This window comes from Penicillium crustosum (assembly GCF_028827405.1).
Source record: "Penicillium crustosum strain IBT 35664 chromosome Unknown utg000004l_segment0_segment0, whole genome shotgun sequence".
In the NCBI taxonomy this organism is placed as follows: domain Eukaryota; kingdom Fungi; phylum Ascomycota; class Eurotiomycetes; order Eurotiales; family Aspergillaceae; genus Penicillium; species Penicillium crustosum.
The window spans coordinates 2721998-2737240 of NW_026623125.1; the positions used below are offsets into that span (position 1 = coordinate 2721998).

At 47.6% G+C, this 15243-nt stretch overlaps 5 protein-coding genes across 5 annotated transcripts; 2 read left to right on the forward strand and 3 right to left on the reverse strand.

Annotated features, from left to right (window-relative positions):
* Window positions 1-924: 924 nt before the first annotated feature.
* On the reverse strand, window positions 925-1948 carry N7487_010067 (glycoside hydrolase family 16 protein; the record flags this gene model as incomplete). The annotated part of the gene is made up of 2 exons (XM_056877797.1): window positions 925-1067; window positions 1117-1948. 2 exons carry the CDS (start codon window positions 1946-1948, stop codon window positions 925-927), a joined length of 975 nt encoding a protein of 324 aa, XP_056726377.1.
* A 2167-nt stretch (window positions 1949-4115) lies between these two features.
* On the forward strand, window positions 4116-5713 carry N7487_010068 (MFS transporter; the record flags this gene model as incomplete). Its single annotated transcript, XM_056877798.1, has 2 exons — window positions 4116-4367; window positions 4433-5713. 2 exons carry the CDS (start codon window positions 4116-4118, stop codon window positions 5711-5713), a joined length of 1533 nt encoding a protein of 510 aa, XP_056726378.1.
* Window positions 5714-6830: 1117 nt separating this feature from the next.
* Window positions 6831-8618, forward strand: N7487_010069 (dihydrolipoyl dehydrogenase; the record flags this gene model as incomplete). Its single annotated transcript, XM_056877799.1, has 4 exons — window positions 6831-6966; window positions 7062-7141; window positions 7231-7713; window positions 7779-8618. The coding sequence occupies 4 exons, from the start codon at window positions 6831-6833 to the stop codon at window positions 8616-8618; spliced, it is 1539 nt and encodes a 512-aa protein (XP_056726379.1).
* A 390-nt stretch (window positions 8619-9008) lies between these two features.
* N7487_010070 (asparaginase ahrA) lies at window positions 9009-10282 on the reverse strand (the record flags this gene model as incomplete). Its single annotated transcript, XM_056877800.1, has 3 exons — window positions 9009-9281; window positions 9350-10050; window positions 10117-10282. The coding sequence occupies 3 exons, from the start codon at window positions 10280-10282 to the stop codon at window positions 9009-9011; spliced, it is 1140 nt and encodes a 379-aa protein (XP_056726380.1).
* A 2538-nt stretch (window positions 10283-12820) lies between these two features.
* On the reverse strand, window positions 12821-13591 carry N7487_010071 (uncharacterized protein; the record flags this gene model as incomplete). The annotated part of the gene is given in 3 exon segments (XM_056877801.1): window positions 12821-12910; window positions 13005-13475; window positions 13487-13591. Coding segments are annotated over 3 exon segments (666 nt in total), but the record flags the coding sequence as incomplete, so codon positions are not given.
* Window positions 13592-15243: the final 1652 nt, after the last annotated feature.

Sequence of the window (15243 nt, forward strand, 5' to 3'; positions counted from 1 at the left end):
ATATAAGCACAATGACATTTACCAAGAAATGGTGTTGGCCCGTGCCCAGCAGTCGCAGCCGTCCCGGAAGAGGCTCGATCTGAAGTTCGTAATAAATACAATATATTGCCAGTCATTACGTCCCTGATAGGTATATGTTGTAGATATCAATGCTTAAATAAACACTGTTATTGTTGACAACCTCATTCTGATAGCTGCGATACGCACATGTCAGTATATAAATGAATGCGCCATCGCATAGCATATCCTGAAGCGAGGGCTCCTTGCCTTTGATTGGATTTTCTTGTAACTTTACAGAGAATACTAGAATGATACATGACTTTCACTAAGGCAAAGCGATATCACATTAATTTAGGTTGTGCCGCACCCTTGGCCAATAACATGCCTCCATATAGGGAGGGGTAGGTAGGCTAGTATTGTGGGAACGCAGTACCGGGTAATCAAGAAATACATGCCTGGGGTGTATTAATCTGACACTATATCATCCTAATGCCCTCTGCCATGATCTTGTAGATGATAGAAACAACGGAAGATGCTTCTTGAATCTGTTCCCATGAGACCGAGGGTCCTAAAAAATAGGCATGCAATTGGTCCAGTAGGAGAAAAGTGGGACTGACAAATTGAAGAGCGGGATCTATCTTAATCAGGATTAGCGTTCTTTTGCTCAGGGCAGGGTCCACTTATATAGATTGCCCTACTTAAATATATTGTACAGATAAGCTGTGTTCACGAAAATTAGAACGAAACTGTGGGGAAATGTATGAAAAACCTTCGCATTTAATTAATCTGCCCAAGCACTATATGCTCAGAGTAGGCCCCTACTAAGGTAGACATGAGGATGTACATTCAACTCTCGCTAGCGACATGGGAAAATGCGCGTTCAGCCCATAATTCATATCCACTTCCAACATCAGGTTTCAAAGATTAGTTGTTTCGGGCATATATCTTGACCGAGTTTATCAGCCAGTAAGCCTCATTGAAGGCAGCTGGGTTATTTGCGACCCAATCGTTGCAGGTGTCGGCCAGGCTGGCGCAGGTCTTGTCATTTAAGAATTCTCTTGAAGCCCCTGTGAAAGTTAGTGAATGTGTCCTCACTGCAGTTTGGAGTATACTTACATCCTCCACAGAAGTTTGTGTTGAAGATAATGTAGTTGTTTTTGAACCTCTCCGCAATATTGCAGGTATTGCCCTCAAAATGAGCTAAGGGGGCGCCAAATTTGGCCACATCCAGGTCCGCAGCGCCGGCATTGATCACCGCATTAGCCGCAGCGGTACCACGAGGGAAGAACCACACATTGATAGAAAGGCTTGCCCATTCTGTGACATAGACACCGCCTCCGTTAGCGTTGAAGGCAGCGCCATAGTTGTTGGACGATGTGGTGGCCTGAGAGCAACCTGCGTCAGAGTCCTCACAGTCGGCAGAAGTCTGGTTTGCTGTCGACTCGGACCCGGACACATCCATGTTGCACCCTTTTGCCGTATGCAGGGTGACAGCATTTGATTTCTGCCCGTTGACGCCTTCGATGATGTCGATCTCACCCGAGTTGGGCCAGTCAGGGCCCGAGGTCCAGTAGGCAGGCCAGATACCGCACGAGCCACCCTTTCCAGTGCCAGCCGGCATGTGAGCAATGTCGGCAACGAATAGGCCGGAGGTGAAGACGTCTTTGGACCTGACCCGGGTTGAAGGGCGGCCATTCGTACTCTTATCCACGTAGTTGGCACCAAGGTAGACTGCGCCGTTGCTGATCTTGGCCATGCCAGAGCTCCGGGCAGTTTCAGCATCAACATACTTGACAAAGCCACCAGAGGGATCCGCATCACTGGTGAAATTGAACCCGTCGAAGAAGTTGGTGCTATCGTATACTTTAGTCTGAGAGTATGAGGCGGCACACACGGGAACCGCTGAGAGGAGGGCTCCAATGCCGATAGCTGTTGCTGAAAGAATCATAGCTGCTGTAATAAGGGAGAATTGTGAAAGGAGAAGATTGGCTGTTTTCAACTACTATGGAAGTGCAACAGACTGGAATATATAAGGCAATGCTTAGGAGGTTGAGGATGATCAACAGACACAGCACACAACGTTACAGCCGATCGGGAGGACTCCAATTGCAACTTCTCTTGAAATCGCCTCGAAATGATGCCTAGCCGACAATGAGTTGCAGGAATAGATTAAAAGATGGGTACCTTTTCGGAGACAAGGGTCGGATTGCAACGGCATTGGGTAGGTTAGAAACTTGGTATCTGCAAATTGAATGACGAACTGCAGATCAATAACGACATTGAGCTATCGGACCGGAGCTGAACAGGGAGAGAACAAGCTCTATTCCATACCATCCAACTAGGGGACAGGAGTACTAGCGCTGTCACATTCCATGTGTTAGGTATCCTTCAAGGCTGTGCCTATTTTCGTCACATCATAACTTACACTCATGTTAGATCCCTGTTAATTGGAACGATGATAATCTACGTAGGTAAACTTCACTAGCGCTTTGTAATGCAGTTAATTTATATTATTGTATGAAATAGGTAAAATACTGTTTTATCACTAGTGTAGGCTACGGGCAACTAAGTAGGCCACCGGTTCATAACGTACAAGACATGAATTGTAATCGGCCGCTTATAAGGCCTTTTATGTTCGTTTGAGATTCTTTTTTTTTTAGCTCTCTTCTTAGATATATACGAGGGTGGTAAAAAAAAAGCATATTTTATATAAGAGACTTTTCTACGTATAACCTTTGAATCTTTGACTATATAAATAGTTTCCGATCCCTGGCCGGCATATACCTTTGCATACTTGTAAAGTGAGAATGGGTCTAAATTAACGCCTATATGAACCAATGAGAAAGTTATGAACCAGTGGCATACTTAGTCGCCCGTAGTGGGGATCAGCATATATCCAAGTGGGTCGGGCTGGGACCTGGACGACCACATGGCAGCCATCAGGGGCATGCTCAGTGTTACTCGATCAAAAAGCGGCAAGGAATGAGCACTAAAATGGAAAGAGAACACGAGCAGTTCTCTATGCTGAGCTGATAGGACAAGTGATGTTTGTCCTTAATTGAAGGAATCGGCGGTGTGGTAAGAACAGGAAGAAGGAGCAAAGAGATATTGTCATAGGGCAACCATGCAAAGTCAAGCAAATACTCTATTGTGTAGGAGGCAAAAATATCCCAGGGCGTGAATACAAGGCTATGTTTCACCCTGTACAGTCTCAGGGGGAAGCATCATCTGAGGACTCCGGTCCCGACGAGCATCGAAGAGGGCGACAATGCATCCAGCGAATTCAGTTTCAAGGCCAAGCCTTAACAAACTTACTGGGCCCCTGAGACATACAAGAGAATCCCGACAAGCAGGAATACTCAGACTGCCGCTGTTTATGCATCCGTATGGCCGGGTGTGTTTCAATTGCTTCCGAGATTCGTCTACCCTTACAAACCCTCGTGTTGCCTACTTCCTTTCTGAAAAACGGAAAGTTTGGGGGCGAGCCAGCTCCGCAGCCCTAGAATCGCGTTGTGTCCACAAATCTGGATTTGCTAAGGTGTCAGGTGTCTCGAATATTGAATATCTTAGATATCTTGGTTATGAGTGACGAAATCTCAACTTATAACGCCCTAGGGGTGAGTCTATTCCAAGTTAGTATCCCGAAAGCACATGGTGACCCATATATGAAGTACGCATGGCCATGGTCACAACCATGGTTGTTACCTTCGAGATAGTATCTGCGATTGATGTGCATGTGCTTCGAACACTTGAGTATCCAGTCTACATCCAAGTGCATGTTACGGTCGACAAAACATGTGTATATAACATTCAGGCCCAAAAATGCAGAATCGAAGAGGCGGTCACAGGTAAATGTTTCCTAGCATCCACGGACAAGGCTTCCGGTCGTACATTCTGGTAGGAACTGAAAAGTGGCAAGAGCAAAGGGTATAAGGCTCACCGAGTTCACAGGTCGATGCCGGTCCCGGGATTGTCGACGAACTCTAATTGGTTAGCTTCCCTGAAACGGGCAAGTAACAAGACCATCGGGGATATTTCATAAAACGCATCTTTCACGATTTTACCACATGGTCAGTTAAATCCCCGACCTCGAGGATCCAATAGAAAAAGGTAACATGGCGCAAGAGCGTGGCAACGAGGTTGATACCAAAGAAACCGAAGACTCACCAAGCCAGCATGGAGATACACCCCTGGAAGGCTATTCCCAGTTCACAGTAGCCCAGAAGCGGGCTATTGTTGCCATGGGATCCTTGGCTAGTTTCTTCTCACCCTTGTCTTCAAGCATCTATCTGCCCGCTTTGACCACCATCGCGAGGTCCCTGCATATCTCCGTCTCCCAGGTGAACTTGACGGTCACTACTTACCTGGTAAGTCCATGAAAGCAAAAGTCTTGTCGAAGAAATGCACAACTAACCAGGTTTCATATTTCTAGATTATGCAGGGAGTGGCACCCATGCTGATTGCAGGCTTCTCGGACACCGCAGGCCGCCGTCCCGCTTACATCATTTGCTTCACAATTTACCTTGCTGCCAACCTCGGACTAGGTCTCCAAAATAGTTATGCTGCCCTCCTGGTTCTCAGGTGTCTTCAGAGTGCAGGCAGCAGCGGGACTGTGGCACTGGCAAACGGTTTGGTCGGAGACATGATCACGTCCGCGGAACGAGGCTCATACATCGCCTTCGCTTCAGTTGGGAGCATGTTAGGTCCCTCCTTGTCACCAATCATCGGCGGCCTTTTCAGTCAGTACACCAATTGGCACTGGATCTTTTGGTTCCTACTCATCTTCGGTGGCGTGTTCTTCCTCATCCTCGGTCTATTCCTACCGGAGACCTGTCGCAAAGTCGTCGGAGATGGGTCCATCCCACCGCCTCCTTTGAATAACTCTGTGGCAGATATTATCCGGCATCGCACACGCAAACGGAAGGGTCTTGTTCCCGACCCGGACAAGGAAGCTGAGGTACGAAAGAACTACTCTCTCCGATTCCCATCACCGGTCCCGACTATGAAGGTTGTCCTGGATATCGAGACGTCGATCATCCTGCTCACTACAGGGTTGCTATTCGCTGGTTTTTATGCTGTCATGACTGGTGCGTCAACCTCCTTCCATAAAATCTATCACTTCAACGACCTCCATGCTTCATTGATGTACCTTCCCATTGGCGGAGGAGGGGTGCTGTCAGCTTTCACGACTGGCCGACTGGTTGACTGGAACTATCGCCGTCATGCAAAACGTGCCGGTCTCACTGTCATCAAGAATGTGCGTACGGATATCCGCAACTTCAACATTGAGCGAGCGAGACTGGAAGTCGCAATCCCGCTTTACTACATTAGTAATTTGTCGATGCTGAGCTACGCCTGGGTGTTGGGTCACAAGGTCAACCTGGCTGCTCCTATCATTCTTCTGTTCATTACTGGATGGTCGATTATTGGAACCTCACAGGTCCTGAATGCCTTGATGGTTGACCTTTGGCCGGGAAAGTCAGCGGCCGCGACTGCAGCAAACAATTTATTCCGGTGTGAGCTCGGTGCTGCGGCGTCCGCAGCGATCAGCCCTATGACCTCTGCTATGGGCGATGGCTGGGCGTACACCGCGCTTGCGTTGATCTCCATTGCTGTTTCTCCTTGCTTGTGGGTAGTGGCGCGTAATGGGATCAAGTGGCGACAGAAGAGAAATCGGAATGAGGAGGAGAAATCGTCTTGTGGACAGGACTGAATGTGCCTTGATATGTATTGCACGAGCTCATGAACTCACAGACCGGGTCTAGAGGATACACATGGGAAATGACTTTGAACTTTTTTTCTGAATTCCTCGGTTACTTACAAATTAATATTGCCTAACCTTTGCTTTCAACGAGAGGTCTTCTTCATCTATGCCATCAGGCTTTGAACCAGTCCAAATACCTCTTTCCAGGGCTCCTTATTGCCATGCACTAACACCGTCTAGTCAGGAGTTCACACATATTTAGATAATTATCCTCTGGGATCGAACATTCCTCTTCCAGCACCGTGCGTAGGGATGGGTGGTGTAAAACTGCACGGATATAGAACAATTCCTGAAAAATCAAGAGCAGGTTGAATAAGAAGGCCAAGCAGAAGAATAATCGAGTATCCTTTTGATATCCTGAGACCTGGTTCATACGCGACCCACCACTCTTAAATGGTGGATGCTCATATAAAGATCAACCCGTGCGGAGAGTTGTGGGCTGCTTTAGCATAATCCACTGTATTTGCCCAGGTGTATGTCTAGTGCCCGCTTATAACCGCGGCGGAGACCGCCGAGAATCCTTGCCGATAAAAATGACCCGCGGGTAGGCAAAAGAATCTCTGGGGAATCGCCGCTAGGTCCTCCTGCCCTTGGAAAGTGGCTTGCCAAATTGCGATCCCCGGAGTAGACCTCTCCAGACCGGGAAGAGGTAAATGGCGCAAAGTAACCGGGGTCAAACCACCAATACCTTGGAGTTTTTCTTACAATGTAAATTTGGCAGCAAATGCAGGTGCTATTAAATGTGCCTTTCTCCTGGCCTCGTAATGTGTTCAATCAAAATATTTGGTTTCCATGTCCAATATTCTGCCTGCAGAATCATCGGAACTGGCTCCCGAAATCCCCCGGTAAGCCACCGGCCCGTGTTCACCGCCTTACCAAGATTGGCCAGCTTTATGGCTGCAGTCCGTTGTAGGCGGTGAGGCCAAGCAATACCGCAAAAGCTCAGTCATTTCCCGTACTCGAATCCACCCACCCTATTTGCGCACTCCCAACAACTTCAATCCGCTCGCATCGAGGATTGCATTTATATTCAAAGACAACTAGTCTTTCTGTCCCTTCTTTCGTTATGTTCCGCGCCGTCTTGCCCCGGGCTACGCCCCGGTCTGCCCTCCGCCATGCCGGCCCGAAGGCTGTTCCCAACAATTTTGCTACTCCCATGATCTTCATTGGCCACTCAAAACGTGGTTTCGCATCTGAAGCAGGTAAGTCGGTGCTGACATCGCTATCCCGGAGTTCCTAGAGAGGTTCGCCTTGCTTCCCGGATGCGATTGCTGATTTCCGTTTTCCCGGGCAATAGGTGATCACGACCTGGTCATCATCGGTGGTGGTGTCGCCGGTTACGTTGCCGCTATCAAGGCCGGTCAAGAGGGTCTTAAGGTATGAGCTACTACTTCTGCAATCCTGTCGGCTTTTGATTAAGCCTGTCTTGCCGTTACAATCCGCATACTAACCGAACACCCTGGCAGACCGCGTGTATCGAGAAGCGCGGAACCCTCGGCGGTACCTGCTTGAACGTCGGCTGTATCCCTTCAAAGTCTCTCCTCAACAACTCCCATCTCTACCACCAGATTCTTCACGATACTAAGAAGCGCGGTATCGAGGTTGGCGATGTCAAGCTCAACCTTACCCAGATGATGAAGGCCAAGGACACATCTGTTGAAGGTCTCACCAAGGGTATCGAGTTCCTGCTCAAGAAGAACGGCGTCGATTACCTCAAGGGTGCCGGTTCTTTCGTTGATGCCAACACCATTAAGGTCGCCCTCAACGACGGTGGTGAGCAGACCCTCCGCGCTAAGAACATCATCATCGCCACCGGCTCTGAAGCTACCGGCTTCCCCGGATTGGAGATCGACGAGAAGCGCATCATCACAAGCACTGGTGCTCTTTCTCTCACCGAGGTCCCCAAGAAGATGACCGTCATCGGCGGTGGTATCATCGGTCTTGAGATGGTATGTATTGACTACGGAATGAGTTTTGAATGTTGGATCGTGTTAACTTTTTATTGTGATATTAGGCTTCCGTCTGGTCCCGTCTCGGTGCTGAGGTCACTGTTGTTGAGTTCCTCGGCCAGATCGGTGGCCCCGGCATGGACGCCGAGATCGCTAAGCAGGCCCAGAAGATCCTGGGTAAGCAGGGTATTAAGTTCAAGACCAGCACCAAGGTCGTCTCCGGTGACGCCAGCGGTGCTACTGTCGCCCTTAACATTGAGGCCGCCAAGGGTGGCAAGGAGGAGGTTCTGGACTCCGACGTTGTCTTGGTCGCCATTGGCCGTCGCCCCTACACCGAGGGCCTGAACTTGGAGCAGGTCGGAATCGAGAAGGACGACCGTGGTCGTCTGGTCATCGACCAGGAGTACCGCACCAAGCTCCCCCACGTCCGTGTCGTCGGTGACTGCACCTTCGGCCCCATGCTGGCCCACAAGGCCGAGGAGGAGGCCGTTGCCGCCATCGAATACATCAAGACTGGTTACGGCCACGTCAACTACGCTGCCATCCCCAGTGTTATGTACACCCACCCCGAGGTCGCTTGGGTTGGCCAGAACGAGGCTGAGATCAAGGCCTCCGGTGTTAAGTACCGTGTCGGTACCTTCCCCTTCAGCGCCAACTCCCGCGCCAAGACCAACCTCGACACCGAGGGTGTTGTTAAGTTCATCGCCGATGCCGAGACCGACCGCATCCTCGGTGTCCACATCATTGGCCCCGGTGCCGGTGAGATGATCGCTGAGGCCACTCTCGCCATTGAGTACGGTGCTTCCTCCGAGGACATTGCTCGTACTTGCCACGCCCACCCTACCCTCTCCGAGGCCTTCAAGGAGGCTGCCATGGCCACCTACTCGAAGGCCATTCACTTCTAAACGTCCTCAGACCTCATATATCCTCCCACCATGTACCACTTTTAGCTAACCTAGACTAGCTCGGCTAGCAAAATACATCATTCATGTAATCTTTCCCTTATTTTCGTGAAATACACATGCTGCATAACTACAAATAACCGTTACAAACGAGTGTCGTAAAATTTCTCTTAGGTGGAAAACCTAGCGTACCTACGTCTAGCCCAATACTTTCCTATTTGCCGAGAGTGACATGAAAATGTTTGATCTCTACGGTTCACACTTATTATCCCGATTCTTACCAGGTAAGTAATTCTTGGAAAAACTTCGATCATCTATATATTAATGTATGCATCTACGAGTACTCACATCCTTCGTCCTTTCCCTTCCTGGCCTTTGTCAAAAAAAAAACTTTCACGCAACAGTAGCCTTCAGGAACACCTCTCGGATCTCCTTAAGATTCTTCTTCTCAGCTAACAACAACCCAAGCAGAATCCTCGACTGCTGGGGATTGAACATCCCACTGGCAATCTTGGTCTTCGCGCTCTCCCCGGTGAAATCAGCAGTGGGGACCTCGCCGTTCACAGTACGGTGTGACAACACCACGGGGATGTTGTGCTTCACAACAATGTCATTGATAGCAGAACCGAAATCTGTGGAAACACCACCAGCGCCCTCACCAGCAATCTATTATGAAATTAGTACTGCACTGCTGGACATATTCGGATCTCATAAAACTGGGGTAAGTAACGTACCACAATACCCTTAGCACCATTCTTCACGGCACTATAAATCGAATCGACCTGCATATCCTCATATGCATACAGGATATCCACACGAGGTACGGAATCCACATTGGATACATCAGCCACATGCTTACCATTTGCCTGCACAGCTGGGTAATAGAAGTACGGTTTATTCGACACAATGAATCCCAGGCTTCCCTGCTCATACGCCTTGAAGGTATCCATAGTATTCGCACTTGTCTTGGTTGCAAAGAGAGCGGAGACAATGCGGTCGTTCAGAACAACTAGCGCGCCACGGTCCCTGGATTCTTTGTCTGCGGCAACGGTTACCCCTTGCAAGAGGTTCATGGGTCCATCCGCCGAGATAGCGGTAGAGGGCCGCATCGAGCCGACGAATACAATTGGCTTGCCGCAGTTTACTGTCGCGTCGATGAAGAAGGCAGACTCTTCGAGGGTATCGGTGCCGTGGGTGATCACGGCTCCGGACATGGTTGGATCATCGCAGACTTGTGTCTGGAGTGTGTGGGTAAGGTTTAGGAGGAGGGATGAGGAGATGTCGCCGCTGTTGACATTGTGTGCCTGGACGGCGGCGATATTAGCGACATTGAAGATATCTGGTATCCTGGAAAGGATAGTGTTGATTCCCAAGTCGCCTGATTTGTAGCCTGCTGTTGCAGTTTTGTCGTCACTTGTGCCGGCGATGGTGCCGCCTGATTTTTGGGTTAGAGGAGGCTGTGTTATGTAGATTTATCATGTCATATGTTATTTATGCTTACCAGTGGCAAGGATGGTCACATTAGGAAGAGAACCGTTGAAGTGATTGAATGTCAAGCCGTTGGAGTTTGTATAGGATGTGTTTGCTGCCCGGGGGTAGATCAAAGGAGAGGCATAGCTTGTAACGGCTAGAACAGAAATAGCGAGTGTTTGAAGAGTGAACCCCATTTTGATTGTGATTCTCGACCTAGTCAAGTGAAATAGAAATGTGGGATATATATAGTACAGATGTAGATTATGAGACCGGCATTGGTCATGGTTTATATATTCTAGCAGAGTGTGAGGCACAACATGCATCATCCGACCCTTACAGCTCCGACACCGAATTTGATGAACTTCTCAAATTTAGGTTACTTGGCAATATGTTCTTCACCAAGCTTGGGTTTACCCGTAAGCATCCGAATATGTACCTGATCCTTGCCAAGTACCCCAACCGCCTGCAGTAGGGTCTCCACAACTCCTCAACATTCAATGTATCTTTTGTTAGGGATTAACACATAAAATATACAAACGAAATGTTGATTAGTCTCTCGACTCTTGAAACAGACAGAATAAATACGCTCACTACCAGAATCTTGAGTACCGGAAGAGATATATCTCCTATAAAAAAATCCCCAAAGAGGGAGCGTAAATATAGCGCGGACAATTTTCGGAGGCAGTTTGAAACATCTTTAAATCTTCTATGCTATAGCACCCACTGTGATGACGCCGATTTCAAGTTCAAAAGGTAATCGTGCCAAGGCCAAGCCACTTACCGGGTGTTGATGGGCTTGGCAATATACATTATGTAGATAGTTATAGAAAGAGTGGAGGAAAATTGGAGAAGTTAGTTGGGGTAAGTAATATCGCGCAGATCGTCGCAAATCCTGCGATTGAAGTACTTTGTTCCATGTGTTTCCAGATTTATTGGGCTGGTAATTAATATATATCAGCCAAGTCTGAATGTTGGTCATTTTCTTTATTGTGCCTTGTTACTCTAGCATATTCTGAAATCTGAGCATTATATTTCCATATCAGGCTTGATCTTTGTGGATATTTACTTCAGTTGCCTCTCCAGTTCTCTCATACATCATGCTCCACTCGCGATCCAAAAATGCTCGCTATTAGCTAACATTAATAACGTTATCCTTGGCAGGAATCAAGGCCGCTGATCAATATTTTAAGGTCCCCAGTCTAGAAGTGTAGCTGATCCATGCCTAGAAGGATCGGTCCGTGAATACGAAAAGCAGCCGAGCGTTTCACTTGTTTGTTTCTTTATTGTGACGTGTGTACTCCAAAATGATCGTGATATAAAGTACGTAATTCACTGAGTCCGCCAGCACGGAGGTGTTTATATTGCAACTACTTTTTGAGCGTGATATAGATTCCCGCGGCCTGGTTATGGAGACTTTTATCGCGCAATATTACGGCAGGTTTTAGAAGTCATCACGCCAACCGGGCTTTTGTCAGGCAGAAAACTAAGAGGTTACATATAGAACAGTTTCTTGCGCAGAGTATGCTTTGTTTATTGTCTTCGTATACATCTACAAAGAGCATCTAAAAGAGCATCTATAAACGGTCAACTAGTCTTGTTAATAATAATTAATAAATCAATAACCTATACCCATAGTACGAATTCCACTTGTACTAGGATCATACCTTGAGAAAGGCAGAGCTCATCATCGATCCCAAAGTGTAGCCTCAGGTGGGCTAGAGCGACCACATACAGGCTACAGGACACCCCAGTCTAGGGACCGCCATGGGGATATCGAAAAAGATACAGCAGCAGGTCTAATATTACACCGGATGACGTCGACAGAAGGGACCCACTGAGGGATTTTTAGAGTCAGGCAAGCAACTAGCCACGCGCATCGCAGCCCAGCTAACACTGTATCGCTAGGTCTATTTGATCAAGGGCCCAGAAGCCGCCACAGCGACACTTGCCGATTGGAGGAGTACTCCTCCCACCCAATATCCACCAGGAAATTTAGGCTGGAGAGATTGCCGCAGCCCCCACCGTACTGGGTGTTGACAATTCAGTCCAAGCCCAACCCTCTCCAGCCACTGTCAAGGTGGTCACGCAAGAAGCTCCCCAGCGTCTTCGAGCAGGAAGTCTTGCGTAAAGAGAAGTATTGCAGATATACGGCACCCTTGCTCACAAATAGCCTCTACCCTCCATAGAGGTTTTCGATCTACGTTTCTTAATACATCTGTCCTTCATTGGATGCCATCAGTATCCCTGGAATGACTGCATCCGGAGCAGCGAAGCAGCGACTAGATCATCTCCTCTGGATATCAGCCAAATTGAGGCCGACCCAGGGAGCGTCCGCGCTTCCCTCTCCCCACTTTCTCAACAATGACCTGACTAAAAGGTAAATATATCAATTCTACTTAGACTATAACTGTAAAGAAATGAATTTATCTATACCCATTCTTCTCTATTTGCTGTAGCTTTGTGTCTAGTGTTAACACCATACTAGGCTTCGCTCAGTTATTAACTGCCATGTTCCTCGAACAGGAGTACAATGTGTTTTAGTGTAGAGCACTCTTATCACGAACTTATATTAGCAAGAGGCGGGCACTCCCTTTCGAGGTCATTGTATTAAGAGATTAACCAACCAGCAATGGCGATCTCGTGATAAGAGCCGACTCAAGTGAGAAGGGGAAAGATGTATCAATCAACACAACACTGCAAGATCAATATCCATCTGCTCCGACCCCACCGCACTATAGGTAAGTTTCCGCTGAGGTTTCTTTTGAGTGAGCTGGGGAGATAGCAGCTGCCCTCCGCAGCATCCACACTAGCAAATCGAACGGCTGATCGAGAGGGTCCCAGAGCGATAATAGCAAATTCCGATCACTAGTAGATATTAGAATCGTATCCCTAGCTGATATAAATTAAGAAGCTTACCTTTGACTCATGACTAATTTTCAAAAAATGCCGAACGGATCTAGTATACACAATACCGTAGACATTGTAGTTGCACTTCTTCTCATCCTTACGTCCGCGGCTGATATACCCTTTTATACCGATTAGCTTTCTCAAATAGAGCTCAGTACATATAGCGAGATATAGACCCATATATCCTAAGAGTTGGGGAATAGGGTTTTTCCTCTTAGCCCCGCGCTTCACCTTGACGATAAGGACGTTAAGACACAAGGCCTCACTCTTGCCATGCCACACGCTATAGTTTAGTCTTCCATAGAGAATGACCCTGTTTCGATTGAGGGTAACCGGGCTGAAATTATAGCCCCTGTATTGGACATTCAACAGCTGCGCATTTTTCATATTTGAAGTGGCAGTCGTATAGGCGTTGAGAAGAATAGAGTCAACAACCCATCGAGCACCGGGCTCAAGTAAATTTTGATATGGACACCCATACTATGAAGGACCGTTGAGCGACGACTAATTGCATCTGATTGGCTTGTCACATCGCCTTCGGGGTCGTAGGCCAGGTCAGCTCTAGCACGCTCATACCCCGTGGATTGCCCATGATTCTTTTAGTCCTATTGACTTGAGCAGGCTCTTCTGTGAAGAAGCGTGATCTCGTGGCATCGAGATTGCTATTGATAAGCCGACCGACTTAGAGACCGAGGTATTTGTCAACTTGGACAGAGCCGACGGAGGTAGATTTTCCCTCTATAGAATAGATGGTCAAGGCCGACGATGGAGCAATGATACTTGAGCATTCCCGTCGTATAGCTATAATAATAGGCGATACAGCTAAGCCACACACTCCATCGACTGTCTCGCCGGTAGAGTCTTGACCAACGTAGACCCAATAACAACGGATCGAGATGTTGGTTCGTGTTATGTCTCAGACGAAACACGAGCAAACGATCGGGCTAGACGTGTTCCTTAGGTAAATCCAGAGAATGTAATCAGCCCCCGGCTTCAGCTGGAGTGGTTCTAGAGTGACTAAAGGCCTTCTCGTTGAGACCCAGTGTGATCACTATATTGAATTAGCTATATGCCCCTTCTAATCTATGTCTTCGATTCCGTACCGAGGTTTGGAGTCGCGAGGGAGGGTGGACGAAAAAGAAGAACGGGCGTCTCGTGTTGATAAGGAGGGTAGCAGTGCGAAGGATTCTTTAGGTTTAATACCTTAATGTGCCTGAAATATATACCGCTATTGACACCGCTTTATAAGATGTGCTGTAAATTGAAGCAGAAATAAATCTCCATATTCCTGAAAATTGAAGCTATTCCCACAAATTATCAGTTTCTTCGAATCCCTAGCGTTAAATCATCCCCGACCGCACACAAGGGAATAGCTTCATTTGTATTCTTTAGAAGCCTCCTATGTATCCATGCATGAGTTTCCAGGGAAGCTTATTAAGGTTTCTGTCATATCAATTCAGGCACATTCAGACATTAAGCCTGAAAAGTCAAACATCCGTCCTTTGGACGCTCTGCCTCTTCCCACCACTACGCGTCTTATCAACACAAAGGCCCCGTTCATCTTTTTCGTCTGCCTCTCCTCTTCCCTAATTCGGAGTAGATCGGTGTATATCACATGGTATGGCTAGTAAAAAACAAAGCGCAGGGTAATTATTAGAGAGAGAGGTCACGTGCTGTAGAGACATCACGTGTTAACAAGGCAGGTACGTAGGTTTAAAAGTTTGATCGCGTGACCTATGCATACCTCACCACCCGCGTCACACGTGAATTTCTTAACCAATTAGAAGTCAGATCTCAAATCTGAAAAGTATTAAGCTTGATTCTGTCATGCCTATATAATTTGCTTCGCTGAGCTCGGCAAAATTAACAATTTACTCCGTACAGCACAATGTATTAGGGCAGCGTATAAAGCGGTACTAATCTAGGTATCCAGGCATCAAAACCTACCCAAAAAGTGTTCATGTCGCCCATATGTCACATGATCCACATTCCATAGGTCTTTCCTCTATGTTCTGTATAACTTCATATCTTTACAATACAACGCACATTTTTACTCTATTCACTTGCCTGTAAATTCCAACAAAAAGGAGGTTTGAACCCTGGCCCCGGGCCCCCTATACGTCTTCGTAGACCGTTCCATCTTTTGACAATAAATATGGAGAGCTTGACTGAAAGCGTTGAGACGAGGACAACATACTCCGTACGCTATTCCCAGATGTGAAAAAGCCAAGATGCCAAGTGCCAAGGC